Below are 17,513 nucleotides of genomic sequence, written 5' to 3'. Positions count from 1 at the left end.
GCAAAAAGCTAAAGTCCAAGTATAGCCTAATTAGTAATATTAAGAGAGCTAAAGGAAAAATCTGTAACATCTATGTATTTAAAAAAAATAGAAAGTGTCTAAGAAAGGGAAATTACAGGTAAATCTCACTTATGAAATTATAAATCTTACTTATCAATAAATCCTAAATAGATTATCAAGTCAATACCATATTTATATGATATATCCATCATAAACATTTCTATGTGAATATGTAAGCATGTGTGTGCATGAGTATGTATGTTGGCATACAAATGGTCATATATCATGACTTTGTAGGCTTCAAATGCAAAGATAGTTCAATATATGAAAATCTATTCATGTAATTCACTACAATAAGCAGACTGGGGCCTCCCCAGTGGCGCAGTGGTTGAGCGCTGGCTGCGAAGCTGCCCACAGCCTCTGCAGCACCGGTTCAATCCCCAGCCAACTGCAAGGGTCCCACATGGCGCGCAGACTTCTCCTGCTGCACCGGCTGCTCCCCTCAGCAGTGTACTTCATCAGTCTGCCTGTTCTGCTCCCCACTCTGGCTCTGGTAAATTCTCTCACCCTCCCGCGCTTCTGACTGTACCCAGTGCTTGTATCAATAAATAAATAAATCTTTAGAAAAAAACAAATAAGCAGACTAAAGGAGAAAAACTATGTGATTTCATAGATGCAGAAAGTGCCTTGATAAAGTCCCTTAGTTTTCATGACTACAGCTGGAAGAAAATAAAATTTTCTTAACATGATAAAGGGTGCCTATCAAAATACATAGTAAATACTGTATCTTACAACTTGGGAATAATTTCCCTCAAAGTCAGGAAAAACTCCCCACTTTGCTCCAACTACTAAAAACTATACTGGATGCTTTACACAATTAATTATTTTAAAACAAGCAGAGTAGAGGCAGAGGAGAAGGTGGTGGACAGACAGGCTCCTGAAGTCATCACTCCCTTCAGGGACACTGAGGGTAAGCACCCAGAGTGGGCAGCCTCATCTAGAACAGAGCTGAGAAGTGAGAACCAATGTCTCAGCAAGGAGAGAGCCAGAAACCAGCAGAAAGGGAAGGGAAGATTGAGAATAGTAAGTTAGGAAAAGTGCCAGTTCACTAGGAGGGTTATTGGCGCTTTCCCAGCAATCCCTCAAGTTTTCCACTAGCCTGGGAAGAAGAAAGTGTAAGAACGTGTAATTCATTATGAAATCATAGCCTGTTCAACAGTTCAACGAAAGGTACCCAGATGACCAGACACTAGGTTCAGCAACAGACAGATATGGTAAACCCCTGTGTGGTCTCTGAGCTCTTCGGAGTGTCTGTACCCTGGCGAGCCAGGGAAAACACAACCTCCAGCCTACACTTTCAGGGAGCCCTCAGGAGACCACAGTGAACTTTGTCTACTTAGTGGCTTGTTCAGGGCTGCCATGGGGCATGGCATACAGACTTTTCAGCAGGAAGCTTCTAAACTGCTGGCTTAGCAGAATTAGGGGGGAATGCCCGCCACTCCCTCTCTTGTCTGTGTGCAACCTCTGGCCTGTGCTCACAAAGAAGCTGCAAGCATAGGCACCTGTCTAGCACCATTTTAAAGGAAAATTCAACACTAACAATTATATCATACACGTAGACTTTTTTTGTTTTTTTAAGATTTTATTTATTTATACAAGCTCTTGGGTACAGGCCAGAGGCACAGGAGAATTCACCAGAGAGAATTCACCAGAGACAGAGCAGGGAACAGAACAGGCAGACTGACTGAAATACACTGCTGAGGGGAGCAGCGAGCCAGACAGGAGACGTCTGCCAGGCCATGTGGGATTCTCCCTTGCGGGGCGGGAATCGAACCAGTGCTGCTGAGGCTGAGGACAGCTTCACAGGGCTGCGCTCAACCCGCTGTACCACTGGGGAGGCCCCACACACACACAGACTTTTCAGCAGGGGGTTAGACATACAGATGGTCAACAGCCACATGAAAAACTGCTCGTCATCACTTATCACTCATAATCAGGGAAATGCAAACCAAAACCATAATGAGACAACATCATACACCCTTGAGCATGGCCCACATCAAAAAGACCAAAACAAGTGTTGGTGAGGATGTGGGGGCGGGAGGAACCTTTGCATGCTGTTGATAGGAATGTAGACTAATTCAGCCTCTTTGGAAATTAGCATGAAGGGTCCTCAAAATATTAAAAATAGAGCTACCATATGACCCACCAATTCTACTCCTAGGTATCTACCTCAATAAATTTGGAAAAAAGGGCCTCCTTGATGGCGCAAGGGGTTAAGACACAACCTATGAAGCTATTGGCAGCCACTGTAGCACGAGTTTGATCCCCAGCCAGGGAGCTACCCACACAGCGCAGCAGACCTCTCCTGACTCGCTGCTACTCCCCTCAGCAGTGTATTTCAGTCAATCTGCCTGTTCTGTTCCCCACTCTGTCTCTGGTGAATCCTCTCACCAACCCCATCCCCCGACACCTCTGGCCTGTACCCCAGTTCTTGTATGCATCAATAAGTAAATCTTAAAAAAAAAAATTTTTGGAAAAAAGAAAACAAGCAAAGTCTAAGAAAATTTCAAGCCCGAGAAGCCTAAGAACACATGACAACTAAATTTAACACACTTCTGGATGAAATCCTGAAACAGAAAAAAAGGCATAAGGTAAAAACAAAAACTAAGAAAATCTGGAAAACTATGGACTTCTACTTTTTAGTTGATAAAGTAATGAAATTATTATAATAAAAAATATTAACCTCAAAGTTAATAAGACATCAATATTGGTTCATTACTTGTAACGAATGTACCTTACACTTAATAAATATTAAATATAATTTAGTAATGTTAAAAGCCAATTTAACATTATTTATGTACCATATATTTAAGGTGTTAATAACAGGAGAAACTATCAGGAGACAGGAAAGCAGTTATATATCAATAGAAACTCCCTGCTATCTACTATCTCCTCAATATTTCTGCAAAACCATAGCTACTCTAAAAGTAGTCTGTTAATAAAAATATATGTATAAAAAATTCAAACACTTAAAAAAACATAAGGATGGAAAGAGATTAAAAAAACTATCATTCAAAGATGCAAAACTAGGTTACATGGAAATATCTAAGAATCTCTAAATTAGAACTATTGAGAGTTTCTGCATAAGATCAAAGTTTAAAAATGAGCAGCAAAGCACTGCCTTACGACAGCCATGACCTATTGGAAAGTGTAATTTTTATATATACCATTCATAAGAGTTGGAAATAAATCTAAGAAGAGTATAAAACCTGCATGAGAAAGTAGGTTTTCCCCCAGACAACACTTTTCATGTTCTAATACTATATTTGTTGTGTTTTCTGCTTATTGTCTATCTTTTTTTTAAAGATTTATTTATGCATACAAGAACTGGGGTACAGTCCAGAGATGCGGAGGGTGAGAGGATCCACCAGAGACAGAGTGGGGAACAGAACAGGCAGGCTGTCTGAAATACACTGCTGAGTGGAATGGCGGGAGAGACAGGAGAGGTCTGCTGCATCATGTGGGTTTCTCCCTGGCCGGCTGGGGATCAAACTCGTGCTACAGGGGCTGCAGATTGCTTCACAGTGTGGTGCCTAACCCCTTCCTTGCGCCACCAGAGAGGCCCTGCTTATTGTCTATCTCTTCTCTGAACCATGAGGACAGGGATCTTCACCTAAGTGTACCAAGCACCTACAACAGTGCTTAGTAAATTATCTGGTAAGTTCACTGTGTTAACAGCATTGTTAAATTTTTTTAAGTATTACCTGTTAAATATGTACACTGATGTACTTATGGGTAAGACAAGACAGTATCTGGGATTGATTTTAAATTACTCCCCCCAAAAGAAAGAAAATAATTGTATATATTTTGCATGTTCAAAAATTTTGATAATAAAAAAATGTGAAGCAGCAGTCACAATAACATTTCACTTCATACTCACTAGGAAAGCTATAATCAAAAAGATAACAACAAGAAATGGCAAGGATGTGGGGAAATTGGAAGTTTTATACATTGCTGGTAAGAATGTAAAATGGCACAGCCACTTTGGAAAAGAGTCTGGCTGTTTTTCAAACCATTAAATAGAGCTACCATCTGATGCAGCAGTTCTAGTCCCAGGAATGTGTCTGAGAAAACTGAAAATATAGGTCCAAACAAAAATTTATACATGAATGTTCATACACCATTATTTAGAAGAGCTGAAAAATGAAAACAACCCAACTATCTATCCATTGATGGATAAATAAAATGTAATATAACCATACAATGGATCATTATTCATCAATAAAAAAGAATGAAGTACTGATACATATTATCACATGAGAAAAAACTCTGAAACTATTACGTTAAATGAAAGAAAATAGTTATAAAGGACCATGGATTCTATAATTTCATTTATATAAAATTTAGTAAGCAAATGCGTGGGGATAAAAAGTAGTTTAGTGGTTGCCTAGGGCTGAAGAGATTCGAGTGTGATGGCTAAAGTTGCAGGGTTTTGTTTTTTTTTTTAAAGATTTAATTATTCATGCATACAAGAACCAGGATACTGGCCAGATGCGCGAGAGGATGAGAGGACTCACCAGAGACAGAGCGGGGAACAGAACAGGCAGACTGAAAATACACTGTTGAGGGGAGCAGAGGGCAAGACAGGAGAGGTCTGCTGCGCCATGTGGGACCCTCGCCAGCCAGCTGGCACTGAATTGATGCTGCAGAGGCTGCGGACAGCTTCACAGCGCTGAGCTCAACTACCTGCACCACCAAGGGAGGCCCAGTTGCAGGGCTTTTTTAATGGGATATTGAAAATGTTCTAAAATTAACTGTGGTCATGGATGTATAATTGTGAAAATATTAAAAATCGCTAAACTGTACATTTTAAATGTGTGAACAGTATGGTATATGAACTATATTTCAATAAAGTTGTTCCTAAAAAGTGGGGGATGAAAGAAATAAACTTAGCTCCATATCCTAGAATAGAAAGCAAAAATCTCATAACAAAGAACCACAATTTTAGGACTTACACAAATAGCTCAGAGTTTTAAAAAGTTACATTTGGTTTTTATTATTTTAATCCCTTCATCTGATTCTGCATAGTAATACATAGTAAAGCTAATAAAATGAAAAGTACAATATGTTTCTTTACTTGGAAAACAGGAGTTTGAAAGACTATATATTACTCTGTATCCAGGCTCCAGGAAAACAAAAAACACAAAGTAAATGCAAGGAAAAAGTAGGTTTTGGGCAGTTATCAAGAAAAGAAAGATTGGAGCTTTCAACAAAGAAAAGTTAGTGTACTATCTTGGGCATGAGAAGAATTATGCAGTGTAGTAACAGAAAACCTGCTAAAGATTCAGATAATGGAAAACCCTAACAAGTGTACACTGTTCTTGCCCAATATTCAATTTCTTCATTTTTGATTTAACTCATTGTGAGCAGAATTGTGTCCCTCAAAAAAAATATGTTGAAGTCCCCAGCACCTGTGAAATGTGACCTTACTTGGAAATAAGGGCTCTACAGAGGTTTCTATAGAGTTAACCCAATGACTGGTGTCCTTAAAAGGTGAATGAAATTTAGACACAAACACACAAAGAGAATACACTGTGAAGACACACACACAAAGGCATGTGTTAACAGAGGCAGAGATAAGAATGCCTTGTCTGCAAGGCCAAGAATGGCACGGACTGCCGGGAATCATCAGCAGCAGAAGAGAGGCATGGGACAGTTTCTTCCTCAGAGCCTCCAGAAAGAACTGACCCTGCCAGTTCTGACGTTGATTTCAGAATTCATTCTAGTGTCCAGCACTGAGAGAATAAATCCCTGTTGTGCTAAGTCACCTCTTCTATGGTACTTTGCTAGGCAGCCTTAGGAAACTAATCTACTAATGAAACTAGGCTTTTCGTTTTCCTGGATGCTGATTAAGTGACAAATCCAATAGCTCTACCTCATTACCCATAACATTTGACAGTACTGAGAATTTCTTCAACGTAACTCTTTTCTTTGTTTTATGAACCTTTTTTCTGATCCATCCTCCCTCCCTTTCTCTACTTAAGAAAAATGGGATTAAGAGCCTTCCTATGAATTTCAGAAAATCTTTCAGATGCTCATTTTCTTTAATGTACTTTAAGTTCTGTCATTCTTCAACATGCTCCAGGTTTCCTTCCATGACAAACTATTAAGAGATTCCCTGTCTTTCTATGTTACAAATAAAAAAGTTCCTACCTCATTGTCAGTTTCCAAGGCATTGATTTGCTCCAATTTGTAGGTCCAATATCTGGCTTCCTCCTCTGGTATATCTACCATAAAAAAGAAACCACATTATAGGGGTAATAATTTAACTATGGGTCAGTAATACTTTTTCAATCAAATGATCAAAGTTAGAAGGATAGTATTGATTTTACTGGTGGCTTGGTTCTTGCCATGAACAATATCTTGAATCTTCACAAAAACCAAAATAAGGTACTATTATTCCCCAATTGGATTGGAAGATTGAATATTAAGACAGCAACACAACCCAAAATGCTCTACAGATTCAATATAATCCCTACCAAAATTTCAGTGACATTTTTTGCAGGAACAGAAAACCCCATCCTAAAATTCATATAGAATCCTCAAAGGACCCCCAACACCCAAACTCAAATAGGTAATATATGCATATGATACAAAAGTAAGTCTTTTAACACAAATTTCCTTCTCTAGTAGCAAATGACTTTTTTTTTTTTTTGGTAAAATAGTTTTACAGGAAGAAGTCTATCTATAGATAACTCACTGTAAATATTTTTACTATTGGAATTTGTTTTCAGATTTATTTATTCATGCATACAAGAACCGGGGTACAGGCCAGATATGCGGGAGGGTGAGAGGATTCACCAGAGACAGTGGGGAACAGAAAAGGCAGACTGATCGAAATACACTGCTGAGGGGGAGCAGAGGGCGAGACAGGAGAGGTCTGCCGTGCCATGTGGGAATCTCCCAGACTGGCCAAGATCAAACCTGTGCTGCAGAGGCTGCGGACAGCTTCACAGCGCTGTACTCAACCACCTGCGCCACCAGAGAGGGCCCCTAGATAGCTCGCATTAAATAAATACACATTCCTTTGCATAGTTTTATCCCTACCAAAATAAAACTACCTCATTCTTTACAACTACTGTAGTTTACATGTATTTCATTGTGTGACTATATCACGTCTTAATACAATCCTCTATCAGGGGGCACTTTGGTTATTTCCATTTCCTAGCCATTGTAAATAATGCTGCAATAAACATATGTTTTGAGTTGATGGTTTCATGTTCTTCATCTAGATGCCCAAGAATGAGATTGCTGGGTCCTGTGGTATTTCCATTTTCAGGATTTATTTTTTAAGATTTATTTATGCATATAAGAGCTGAGGTAAAGGCCAGAGATGCGGGGGCGGGGGGGGCGGTGAGAGGATTCACCAAAGACAGTGGGGAACAGAACAGGCAGACTGACTGAAATACACTGCTGAGGGGAACAGCGAGCGAAACAGGAGAGGTCAGCTTTGCCATGTGGCTTGCTCTGACTGGCCAGGGATCAAACTCGTGCTGTCTGTAAATTGCTTCATAGAGCAGTGCTTAACCCCTTGCACCACCAGGGAAGCCCCATTTTTAGTTTTTTAAGATAAATCCATATCACTTTCCAAAATGGCTACAGCAGCTTACATTCCCACCAACAGTGTAATAACATACCTCTTTTCCACATCCTCTCCAGCATTTGCTGGAAGTCTTTTTAAGATGATATCTCATGGTTTTTTGTTTTTTTTTTTTGTATAGAGGCATGCTTTTTTTTTATTTATTTATTTGTTTTGTTTGTTTGTTATGTTTATACATGCACTGGGTATAGTCAGAAGCGCGGGAGGGTGAGAGAATTCACCAGAGCCAGAGCAGGGAGCAGAGCAGGCAGAAGGACTGAAGTACACTGCTGAGGGGAGCAGCGGGAGGCAGGAGAGGTCTGCGCGCCATGTGGGACCCTCCTCTGGTGGCCGGGGAGCAGCCGGGGATCGAACCGGCGCCTCGGGCGCGGACAGTTTCGCAACCCAGCGCTCAACCGCTGCGCCACCGGGGAGGCCCGATATCTCATGGTTTTGATCTGCATTTCCATAATTAAAACTTATGAATTTTTTTCCATGTATCTATTCGTCTTCTAGATATCCTCTTTTGTGAATGCATTGTTTCTTCAGATTTGCTGTTCACTGAGTCTTCTTTTAATTGTTCAATTGAATAAGCTTTTTTCATATCTTGGATATAATTTTGTCACTTATATAAGTGTGAATATTTTCTCCCATTCAGTAAGATGTCTTTTTAACTACTTATATTTCTTTTGCTGTATAAAAGCTTTTTAGGGCCTCCCCGGTGGCGCAAGGGGTTAAGAAGCAACCTAAGAGCTATTCACAGCCACTGCAGCACTTTGATTCCTGGCCAGGGAGCTACCCACATGGTACAGCAGACCTCTCCTGACTTGCCCGCTGCTCCCCTCAGCAGTGTATTTCAACAGACCCGCCTGTTCTGCTCCCCACTCTGTCTCTGGTGAATCCTCTCACCCCCCACACGTGGCTGGTACCCCAGTTCTTGCATGCATAAATAAATAAATCTTTAAAAATAAAAGTAATGCTAGCACCACATTAAAAAAATAAAAGCTTTTTAATATGAAGTAATCCCATTTTTTAATTTTTGCTTTTATTTCCACAACCATGAGGATTGAGTCTCCAAAAACATCTTTACCACTGATGTCATGAAAAATACATCATTAATATTCTCTTCTATATAACTTATTGTTGTAGTCTTTACTTCATTTATAATTTTTTTTTTACATGAGAGTGCTCCAACTTCATTCTTTCACATATGGCCGTCCAATTTTCTCAGCACCATCTGTTAGAGAAAATCTCCTTTGTCAGAGAAAATCCCATTGTATGGTTATGGCTTAAGTATTGACATATACATAGATTTATTTCTGGGCCTTCCATTCTGTTCCATTGATCTGTGTGTCTATTTTTATTCCAATACTATATTGTTATAAATACTGTTGTTGTATTGTATAGGTTAAAGTCGGGTCATGTGATAACTGTTTCTCTTTTCTCAGGATTATTTATTTTTGATATTCAAGGCCTTTTATGGTTCCATATAATTTCTAAATGCAATACTATTTATAATAGTTCAAACTGTGAACAGTGAAAATACCCAACTAGAGGGCCTCCTGGGTGGCACAGCGGTTAGCGCTGGGTTGCGAAGCTGCCCGCAGCCTCTGCAGTGCTGGTTCAATCCCCGGCCGCTGGGTGAGGGTCCCACATGGCGTGCAGACCTCTTCTGCCGTGCCTGCTGCTCCCCTCAGCAGTGTACTTCGTCAGTCTGCCTGCTCTGCTCCCTGCTCTGGCTCTGGTGAATTCTCTCACCCTCCCATGATTCTGACTGTACCCAGTGCTTGTATAAATAAATAAATAAATCTTTAAAAAATAAAAATACCCAACTAGAGGTATGGTAAACATATTACAGTTTAAATATATCATCAAAGTTTAAATCCTGGCTTTACCACTTACTAGCTATGTGACTTTGGGGCAAAAGATTTAAATACTCTGTGCCTCAATTCCCTTATCTCTAGAATGGAAATAGGTAGGTCTACCTCCTATGACTGAAGTGAGGATTAAATAGCATATAGAAATGCTTAGCTGATATACCCACTGGCACATAGTAATTGGTCAACAAATTCATTTTAATTATTTTACATTCATACAATAATATGAAATCAGTTACTAAAAATAGTATAGAGAAATATTTTATATAAATAGTATAGATAAATATTTTATATGAAATTTATACTATAACTAAAATTAATGGATAAAACAGGATCCAAAAGTAAAATATAGTGTCATTTTAAGGCAAAACTACATTTATGTAGGAAAAAAAGAAACATGTCAACATGTAAAAAAAACAATTATCTCCAGTTGGTATTGTTAAGGAATTTTTATTTCCTAAAAAAGAAGACAAAACTAGCAGGCAAACTATAAATTGGAGACATACAGCAGTGGAGGGGAAGAAAGAGGAATCAAAACAGAGGAGGGAAGAACACAAGAGACTATGGCAACAGTTCACGGATGATCTGGTGGTGGGAATTTTACAGGGACTACACCTGAGAGGAGAAATCAAACATTGCACAAAAATGAATAACAATATAAAATGCACACACATATATATAAATAAATATATTTTTAAAATAAAAATAAAGGTTTCTGTAACCAGAAAAAAAAAGAAATTTTATTTCCTTTTTGTATACCTGTATTTTACACTTTCAATAAAATAAAAAAATTATAAACTATTTTTTAGGGGCCTCCCTGGTGGCGCAAGGGGTTAAGCACCGCACTATGAAGCAATCCACAGCCTCTGCAGCATGAGTTTGATCCCCGGCTGGCCAGGCAGAAACCACATGGTGCAGCAGACCTCTCCTGTCTCGCCCACTGCTCCCCTCAGCAGTGTATTTCAGTCGGTCTGCCTGTTCTGTCCCCCGCTCTGTCTCTGGTGAATCCTCCCACGCCCCCTGCATCTCTGGCCTGTACCCTAGTTCTTGTATGCATAAATAAATAAATCTTAAAAGTTATTAAAACTTTTTTTTTAATGATGGCATATAATTTGTTTTGCGATACTTGACCTTAATATTAATCTCAGGAGAATAACCTGATTTGATATCTGTATATACTGCAAATAATCACCATAATAAGCCTAGTTAACAACTATCACTATACAAAAACCTTTTAAGATTTATCTATTCTCTTAGCAACATTCAAATATATATTACATTATTACTAATTACTCATAACGCTATCACTACATCCCTAGGACTTAATTACAACTGGACATTTGACTGCCTTCAACCATTTTGCCCACTCAACCCCATCCCCTACAAACCCACCTCTCTGAAAATGGCCCTAAAAGCAGATAATAAATGAAGAAACATTTACTCAAGAAAATGTACTAAAACTTTAAGAACAGCCAATTTCTGTGGTTTTTAATCCAAGACCCATTCCTACTCTTTCTCCTCCCAATTTGACAAGATGGAAACCACTCCACACTAATATAGCTATTAACTAAAAATACACTAAACATACAAGGAACTAAGTTATAAGCAAGAATTCCAGGGCCTCCCTGGTGGTGCAGGCGGTTGAGCGCTGCACTGTGAAGCTGTCCACAACCTCTGCAGCGCAGGTTCGATCCCGGCCAGCCAGCAAGAATCCCACATGGTGAAGCAGACCACTCCTGGCTCGCCCGCTGCTCCCTTCAGCAGTGTATTTCAGTCAGTCTGCCTGTTCTGCTCCCTGCACTGTCTCTGGTGAATCCTCTCACCCTCCTGCACATCTGGCCTGTACCCCAGTTCTTGTATATTGTATATTTTATTTATTGTATAAATAAATAAATAAAAAAGAACTCCAATTGCCTTTCTCTTCACCTGAAATTTGGTCTATCGACATATAAGAACTCTTCCTTTCTATTTCTCTGAAGGAACAGTTGTGCTGAGTTGTTATTTCTGTGCTAAATGGAAATCATGCCATTTTTGTTTTAATCACCATAAGGTCCAAGATATAAACAGACTGAAATCATAACACAACAATAAAAATAGTATATTGTGAATATTAATACTGTTAACATTCAAAACTAAATTAAACTGAAACAAGATACCATTTAAACAAATTCAACAGAAAAAGGGTAACAGTTGGGAAATAAAGAATGTTGACAAAGATATACAGAAAAGAAACCTCAGACTTAGTTGGTAAGAGTATGAATTGGTACAATCATTTTGTTTGGTTTTTTTTTTTTTTAAGAAAATTTATTCATTAATGAAGTACCACTATTTTACATCCTTGTTAATTTTTTCACAATATAGGATTTTCCCCGAGGTGCTGCCATCATCATTCTCCCACCACCAAAGCACCCATCACCCTCAGTACCAAGCACTTTTACAAATAACTTGGTGGTACAACAAAAAATAATGATGTGCATGCCCTTAACCCACTTCTTAAATTCTACCTTAAGAAATTCATCCTAGATTCATAAATCAGCACAGATATACAAAGCTGTTCGTTCAGCAGTATTTAATATCAAAACAAAACAAAACTAGAAACTACAAGTTAATGGATTGCTTATTTTATGGCATAAGCAGTTGCTCAGGTTAGCAAGATAAACCTTAAAGTATAACAGGGAATGATATCCACAACAATATGTTTAAAGTAGTATGCTCCAAATTGTGTCAAAATAAATTTCTAAAAAATAAATCTTTTTTTATTTTTTTTTTTTACATCATTGTTCATTTTTAAACAATATTTGCTTACCCCCACCCCCTCAGGTGTAGTCCCCATAGAGTTTCCTTCATCATGCACCGGTGCACCATCACCTCAGTCCCCTGTGCTCCTCCCTCCCTCCCTCTGATCCCTCTCCCACCTCCTCCCCTGTAGTATGTCTCTGATTTATAATTGTCTGTTTTCATTTGTTGTGTTTTGTACTGTTATTATCTAAAAAATGAATTTCTAAACCAAGACACAAGTAAGCTGACAGTGCTTACTTCTGAGCAATGCAAAGGAGATTAAAGAACAGTTAGAGAAACTTTTAACTTTTAATCCATATATTTTTCCATATTATTTGAAATTTTATTATGAGTATGCATTTTTTTAAGATTTATTTATTTTTATGCATACAAGAGCTGGGGTATAGGCCAGAGATGCGGGGGCTGAGAGGATCCACCAGAGACAGAGTAGAGAACAGAACAGGCAGACTGACTGAAACACACTGCTGAGGGGAGCAGCAGGCGAAACAGGAGAGGACTGCCTTGCCATGTGGGTTTCTCCCCAGCCTGCCGGGGATGGAACTCGTGCTGCAGAGGCTGTGGATTGCTTCATAGGGTGATGCTTAACCCCTTACGCCACCAGGGAGGCCTGAGCATGTATTTTTGTATGATTTTTAAAAGTTAACTTTTAAATTATTTTTCTATTTATTAGTGCTACTTCAATGTTAAAATCACTAATCACAAGTATATACTCATTTCATAAAATAAGTTAAAATATTTTCAAAAGAATCATTGATGGTCTCTAGTAAGCAGATATTTCCTAAGTCATAATAAATAACCTTAAAAAAAACTAAATGACTTGACTATGGAGATCCGTGTGGAGATTTCTGGACCTACTAAACATAGAGCTTCCATATGATCCAGCAATTCCACTCCTAGGTATTTACCCAAAGGACACAGAAACATCAGTTCCAAAGAACACCTGCACCCCTATGTTTATAGAGCACTATTTACAATAGCTAAGCTTTGGAAACAGCCCAAATGCCCAAAAACAGATGACTGGATCAAGAAGATGTGGTACATATATACCATGGAATATTACTCAGCATTCAAAAAAGATAAACACATGCAATTTGCAGCAACATGGATGGCGCTGGAAGGGATCATGCTCAGCAAAATAAGCCAAAAAGAAAAAGAAAAATACCGGATGGTCTCACTCATAGCAGGAATCTAGAAAACTTAAATAAGGGACCAGGAAAATAAGGGACCAGGAAAATGAATAAGAAAGTGAAAATCAAAATCAACAAAAAACTATGAACCAGAGACACTTTTTGGGGGGTGGGGGGTGGGAGGGGAGGGATTGGGGTCAGAATGGGGGGGTTGCAATTGTATGGGGAATATAAAAATAAAATTTATTATAAAAATAAAAAAATAAAAATAATAAAAAAAAATAAAAACTAAATGACTTGGAGACAATACTTCGAGTATGGATATTTTAATGAGCAGTACTCTAGAGTCTACTCTGTACCACCCTGGCTAGGTTTTATAGGGAACAGAGTAGAAGACAATGTCCTCAAAGGAGGTAGCTGAGAAGAAAAACAATACATTAATGAAACAACCAGCAAACAAATTTTAAACAATATGGTAAAAAGTATTAGTTTTTAAAATCTAATCAAATAGACTCACCAAAAGGCAACTCAAATCTTGTATCAAGCAAAATTTTATGGGGAGTTGGGTTTTTAGTTCCATAGATCTCATCATCTTTCATTAATGTCTCTGCCTCCAAGATGGACCACTCCCCGGGCCCTTCCTAGAAAACAGAGATCTAAGATTAAACTTGACTCTTTCATAACACCACTTTTGGCTTAGGAATCGCATGTTCTTCTCTAAAGTTCCTTCTTAGAGAGCTGCTGAGGGCCATGTCCTGATAAGACAAACACGTCACTGTCACTCACTGCCACTATTGCATGTAGCTTCTGTCTTCCCTCTTTAATGGAGAGCAGATTTTATTGTATTCGGTCACTGCAGGGTCTCTGAAAATAGCTTTTCCAGATTACCAAACTCAAAAACCTAGCATCTCCATGGATCAATATTTAATTTGCCCAACTCTTAACAACGGTGTCACTTAATGATATGTGTCACTACTTCTAATCAGTAAAGAACTACTAACATTAGCTTAGGGCTACACTGAAAGTGAACAGCCCATTTGCTTGGAGCAATAAAGACTTAGCCAGAGCTAAGAGAAATTTAGAAAAGAGAGGAACACCATCACCATTCCTACTCCCAAAGAAAAGTCACAGCCCATGTTAAAGCCAGTAGGAATATAATAGCTTCTGTCCAGGTTCAAAGTGAGTATCTAAGGGGAAATGATGCTCTCTGAATTACAGTCTAATCAGGAAAATGGACTGGGAGTTCAGTTTTGAAAATAATATGCAGAAACAGCATGAACAGCAATCACCAAGACTGGTGATCCCTAAAACCCTGTTAGGATTACATGTGGAAGGAATGAAATCAATTCTCTGTGGACTGGTGACTCGAAACAAAACGGAGAAGAGGATCAGCCAGCTGGTTCAGGAAGTTTGACAGGATTCCTCCCAGGATAGTGTCTTAGAGGGAAAATGTAGAAACCATAAGTACCCTAGCTCTCTATCTAGGCATCTATCTAGATCTCTCTCACTCATATTCATATCCATATTCGAACTCTCTCACTCATATTCATATCCATATTCGAACTCTCTCACTTTCTCTCCCACATACTCACAATTCAGAGAAGGCTACCTACCTGATAAGAGAAAACAACACTTAAATAAAGTCTCCTGAACCTCTGAAGGAGGCTAAGAATAGACTGGTTACATACCGTCTAACTAGAAAGGACGCAGAACAAACTGATACGCATGGATGAATATTAGCTAAAGTGGAACTAGGATGGGGAGAAGAAAAGGTAGAACCACACTTCCAAATGGGCAATGCACTGACTGACCTCATCCGACTGACGAATCGTCTTCAGTGCAATCCACACGGTCCCCACCATGGTGTCCCAGATGAGTCCTTTGTTCCATACCTCCACACTTAGACCCAAGTCCAGTCGACTAATCTCACTAAAGGGAAGAAGAAAATCCTTTAAAGGAAACCAGTAACATGGAAGAAATAACTAATTCTCCTATTTTGATAAACCTTGATTACTTTCTCACCAGGATCCTATAAGGGAAAAACAAAATGTCTCAGAATTCTACAGCCATTCTTTAGACTACTAGAAATGTATAAAAGGTATCCATAGAGGGCCTCCCCTGGTGGCGCATCGGTTGAGCGCTGGGTTGCGAGGCTGCCCACAGCCTCTGCAGCGCCAGTTCGATCCCTGGCCACCGGCAAGGGTCCCACAAAATAAACAAAAAGGTATCCATAGAAAAATGTCTTTGTTAGTCTGTGCCTCCCTTTTGGAGATACAATCATGGTTAATGTTTCACAAAAAAATGAGGGCAATCTCTACCCATACACAAGTTGATGTGTTTTACTGTTAATAACAACACTGCCCTCCCTCTCCAACTTACGCCTATGGACGGTATACAGGAAACTTACAAAAAGACAAGTCTTCTTTAAAAGATTCATGATAGAGAGTCCAAGCAGAAGTAAAAGGGCCTCTGAGAACATGTATGTTAAATGGGAACAGGTGGTCAGAGGGAAGTGACACTATAGTACACCAGTTGGTACCACTCAGCCTCCAGAGGAGGGGGGATAAAAAGAAAAGAAACAAAGTTATTTGGGGGGAAATGCAAAGAAGATGAGACAAGGTGAATTCCAGCAGTAAAATAATCTCAGGAAAACAACAGCTACTCAGCATATATAGAAGTTTCAAGTTTATGTTTAGCTTCCCTATTAAATTATAAGGTAAATGTTCTTAGATTTATGCAGTATTATGGCCAAGTAATTCATACCACGTATGTTGAAGACAAATGAAGCAAAAAAGGTGTTCCCCTTTTACATAAATATAATAGAATATGAATGTACTAATGAGTTCATTTGTTTCTTGAGCACCTATAATGCTGCTTATACTGCACACTGCTTAGTACATTCGAGAAGACACACACTATAGGACCAATTTATTTTCTCTATAAACTTACAAGATGTCTGGAGAGCTGTTCAAAGCCACAAAGTAGGTGACTTAACCCAGCCATTCAGTTAGGAATGGGAAATTAAGCTTTTTGTCACAGTTTCATTGAGCCTTATTAATCAATTAATCTTAATTCAGATTAATCCCTTAAATCTGAAGCATACTTCATTTGAATTTGGAAAAAAAAATTGCTCGGGTACATATAAGTAATATTCCCAAGCAACCCCTAAATAATATCCCCAGTCATAGATAAAAGAAATAGCCAGAGGTCTTTAATAGTTTGACTTAGACAGACATAGAAGCCCAAACAATGAGGATATCTTAAAACAGGACTCTGATTTCGTTTACATTCACATTTGTTCAGCAGGTCCAGGCTCTGAGAGTTCTGTTTATGCCTTATCCCCAGGACTCTGAGGAAGTTCCTTTTCTTTATCAATTACCTCAATCAATAGTATATGTGCATATATGTATACATAAGATTCTAGGCAAATTCACAGTAAGTGAAGATACTATCTTTGCTCTTAAGAAATGATGGTGGGGCCTCCCTGGTAGTGCAGGAGTTAAAGACAGCACTATCAAGCTGTTACCAGTGACTGCAGCTGGGCCAAGGGGGTGACCGACATGGCTCAGCAGACCTCTCCTGTCCCGCCCGCTGCCCCCTTCAGCAGTGTATTTCAGTAGATCTGCCTGTTCTACTCCCCACTCTGTCTCTGGTGAATCCTCTCACCTCTTGGCACCTCTGGCATACACCCCAGCTCTTGCGTGCATAAATAAATAAATCTTTCCAAAAAAAAATGATCTAGTCCTAGAAATAACACACAAATATTAAAGATAAATAAGAAATACCAACTGATATTGCCATATAATACATATTTAATACATGAGATACTGCTATATAATACATAAAAGAGAAGGAAAAAGGAGAGGGGATAGAAATCAGCAATGGAATTGCCAGTGACAAAAGGACGCGGTAGGAGGAACAAGAGTAGGAGTAAAAAGGTAGAGAAGTAACTTAACTAATAAAAATAATGTGTAAAAGGGGAAAGAGAAAAATTCACACATCTCAAGGTGGGAAACAGGAAAGAAAATTCACACATCAAAGCAGGGTTGAAAGGGAAAGTGCTATGGAAAA

The 17,513-nt window shown here is 38.9% G+C and overlaps 1 protein-coding gene across 8 annotated transcripts in view; it reads right to left on the bottom strand.

The window, feature by feature from the left end:
* Positions 1–17,513, bottom strand: part of UNC13B (unc-13 homolog B) — a 208,664-nt gene that overhangs the window by 130,846 nt on the left and 60,305 nt on the right. For all 8 annotated transcript variants that reach the window (XM_054689551.1, XM_054689553.1, XM_037494598.2 and 5 more), the window contains 3 exons: positions 15,254–15,371; positions 13,960–14,083; positions 6,214–6,287 (listed from right to left, as the gene is read on the bottom strand). In XM_054689551.1, the coding sequence (XP_054545526.1) occupies positions 6,214–6,287; positions 13,960–14,083; positions 15,254–15,371 (316 nt within the window). The remainder of the gene's footprint in view (positions 1–6,213; positions 6,288–13,959; positions 14,084–15,253; positions 15,372–17,513) is intronic.

This window comes from Talpa occidentalis, unplaced genomic scaffold (assembly GCF_014898055.3).
Source record: "Talpa occidentalis isolate TD23 unplaced genomic scaffold, MPIMG_talOcc4v2.1 talOcc4.7, whole genome shotgun sequence".
Taxonomy (NCBI): Eukaryota; Metazoa; Chordata; class Mammalia; order Eulipotyphla; family Talpidae; genus Talpa; species Talpa occidentalis.
Note: the sequence above shows the minus strand (reverse complement) of the source record. Positions and strands in the feature narration are given on the sequence as shown.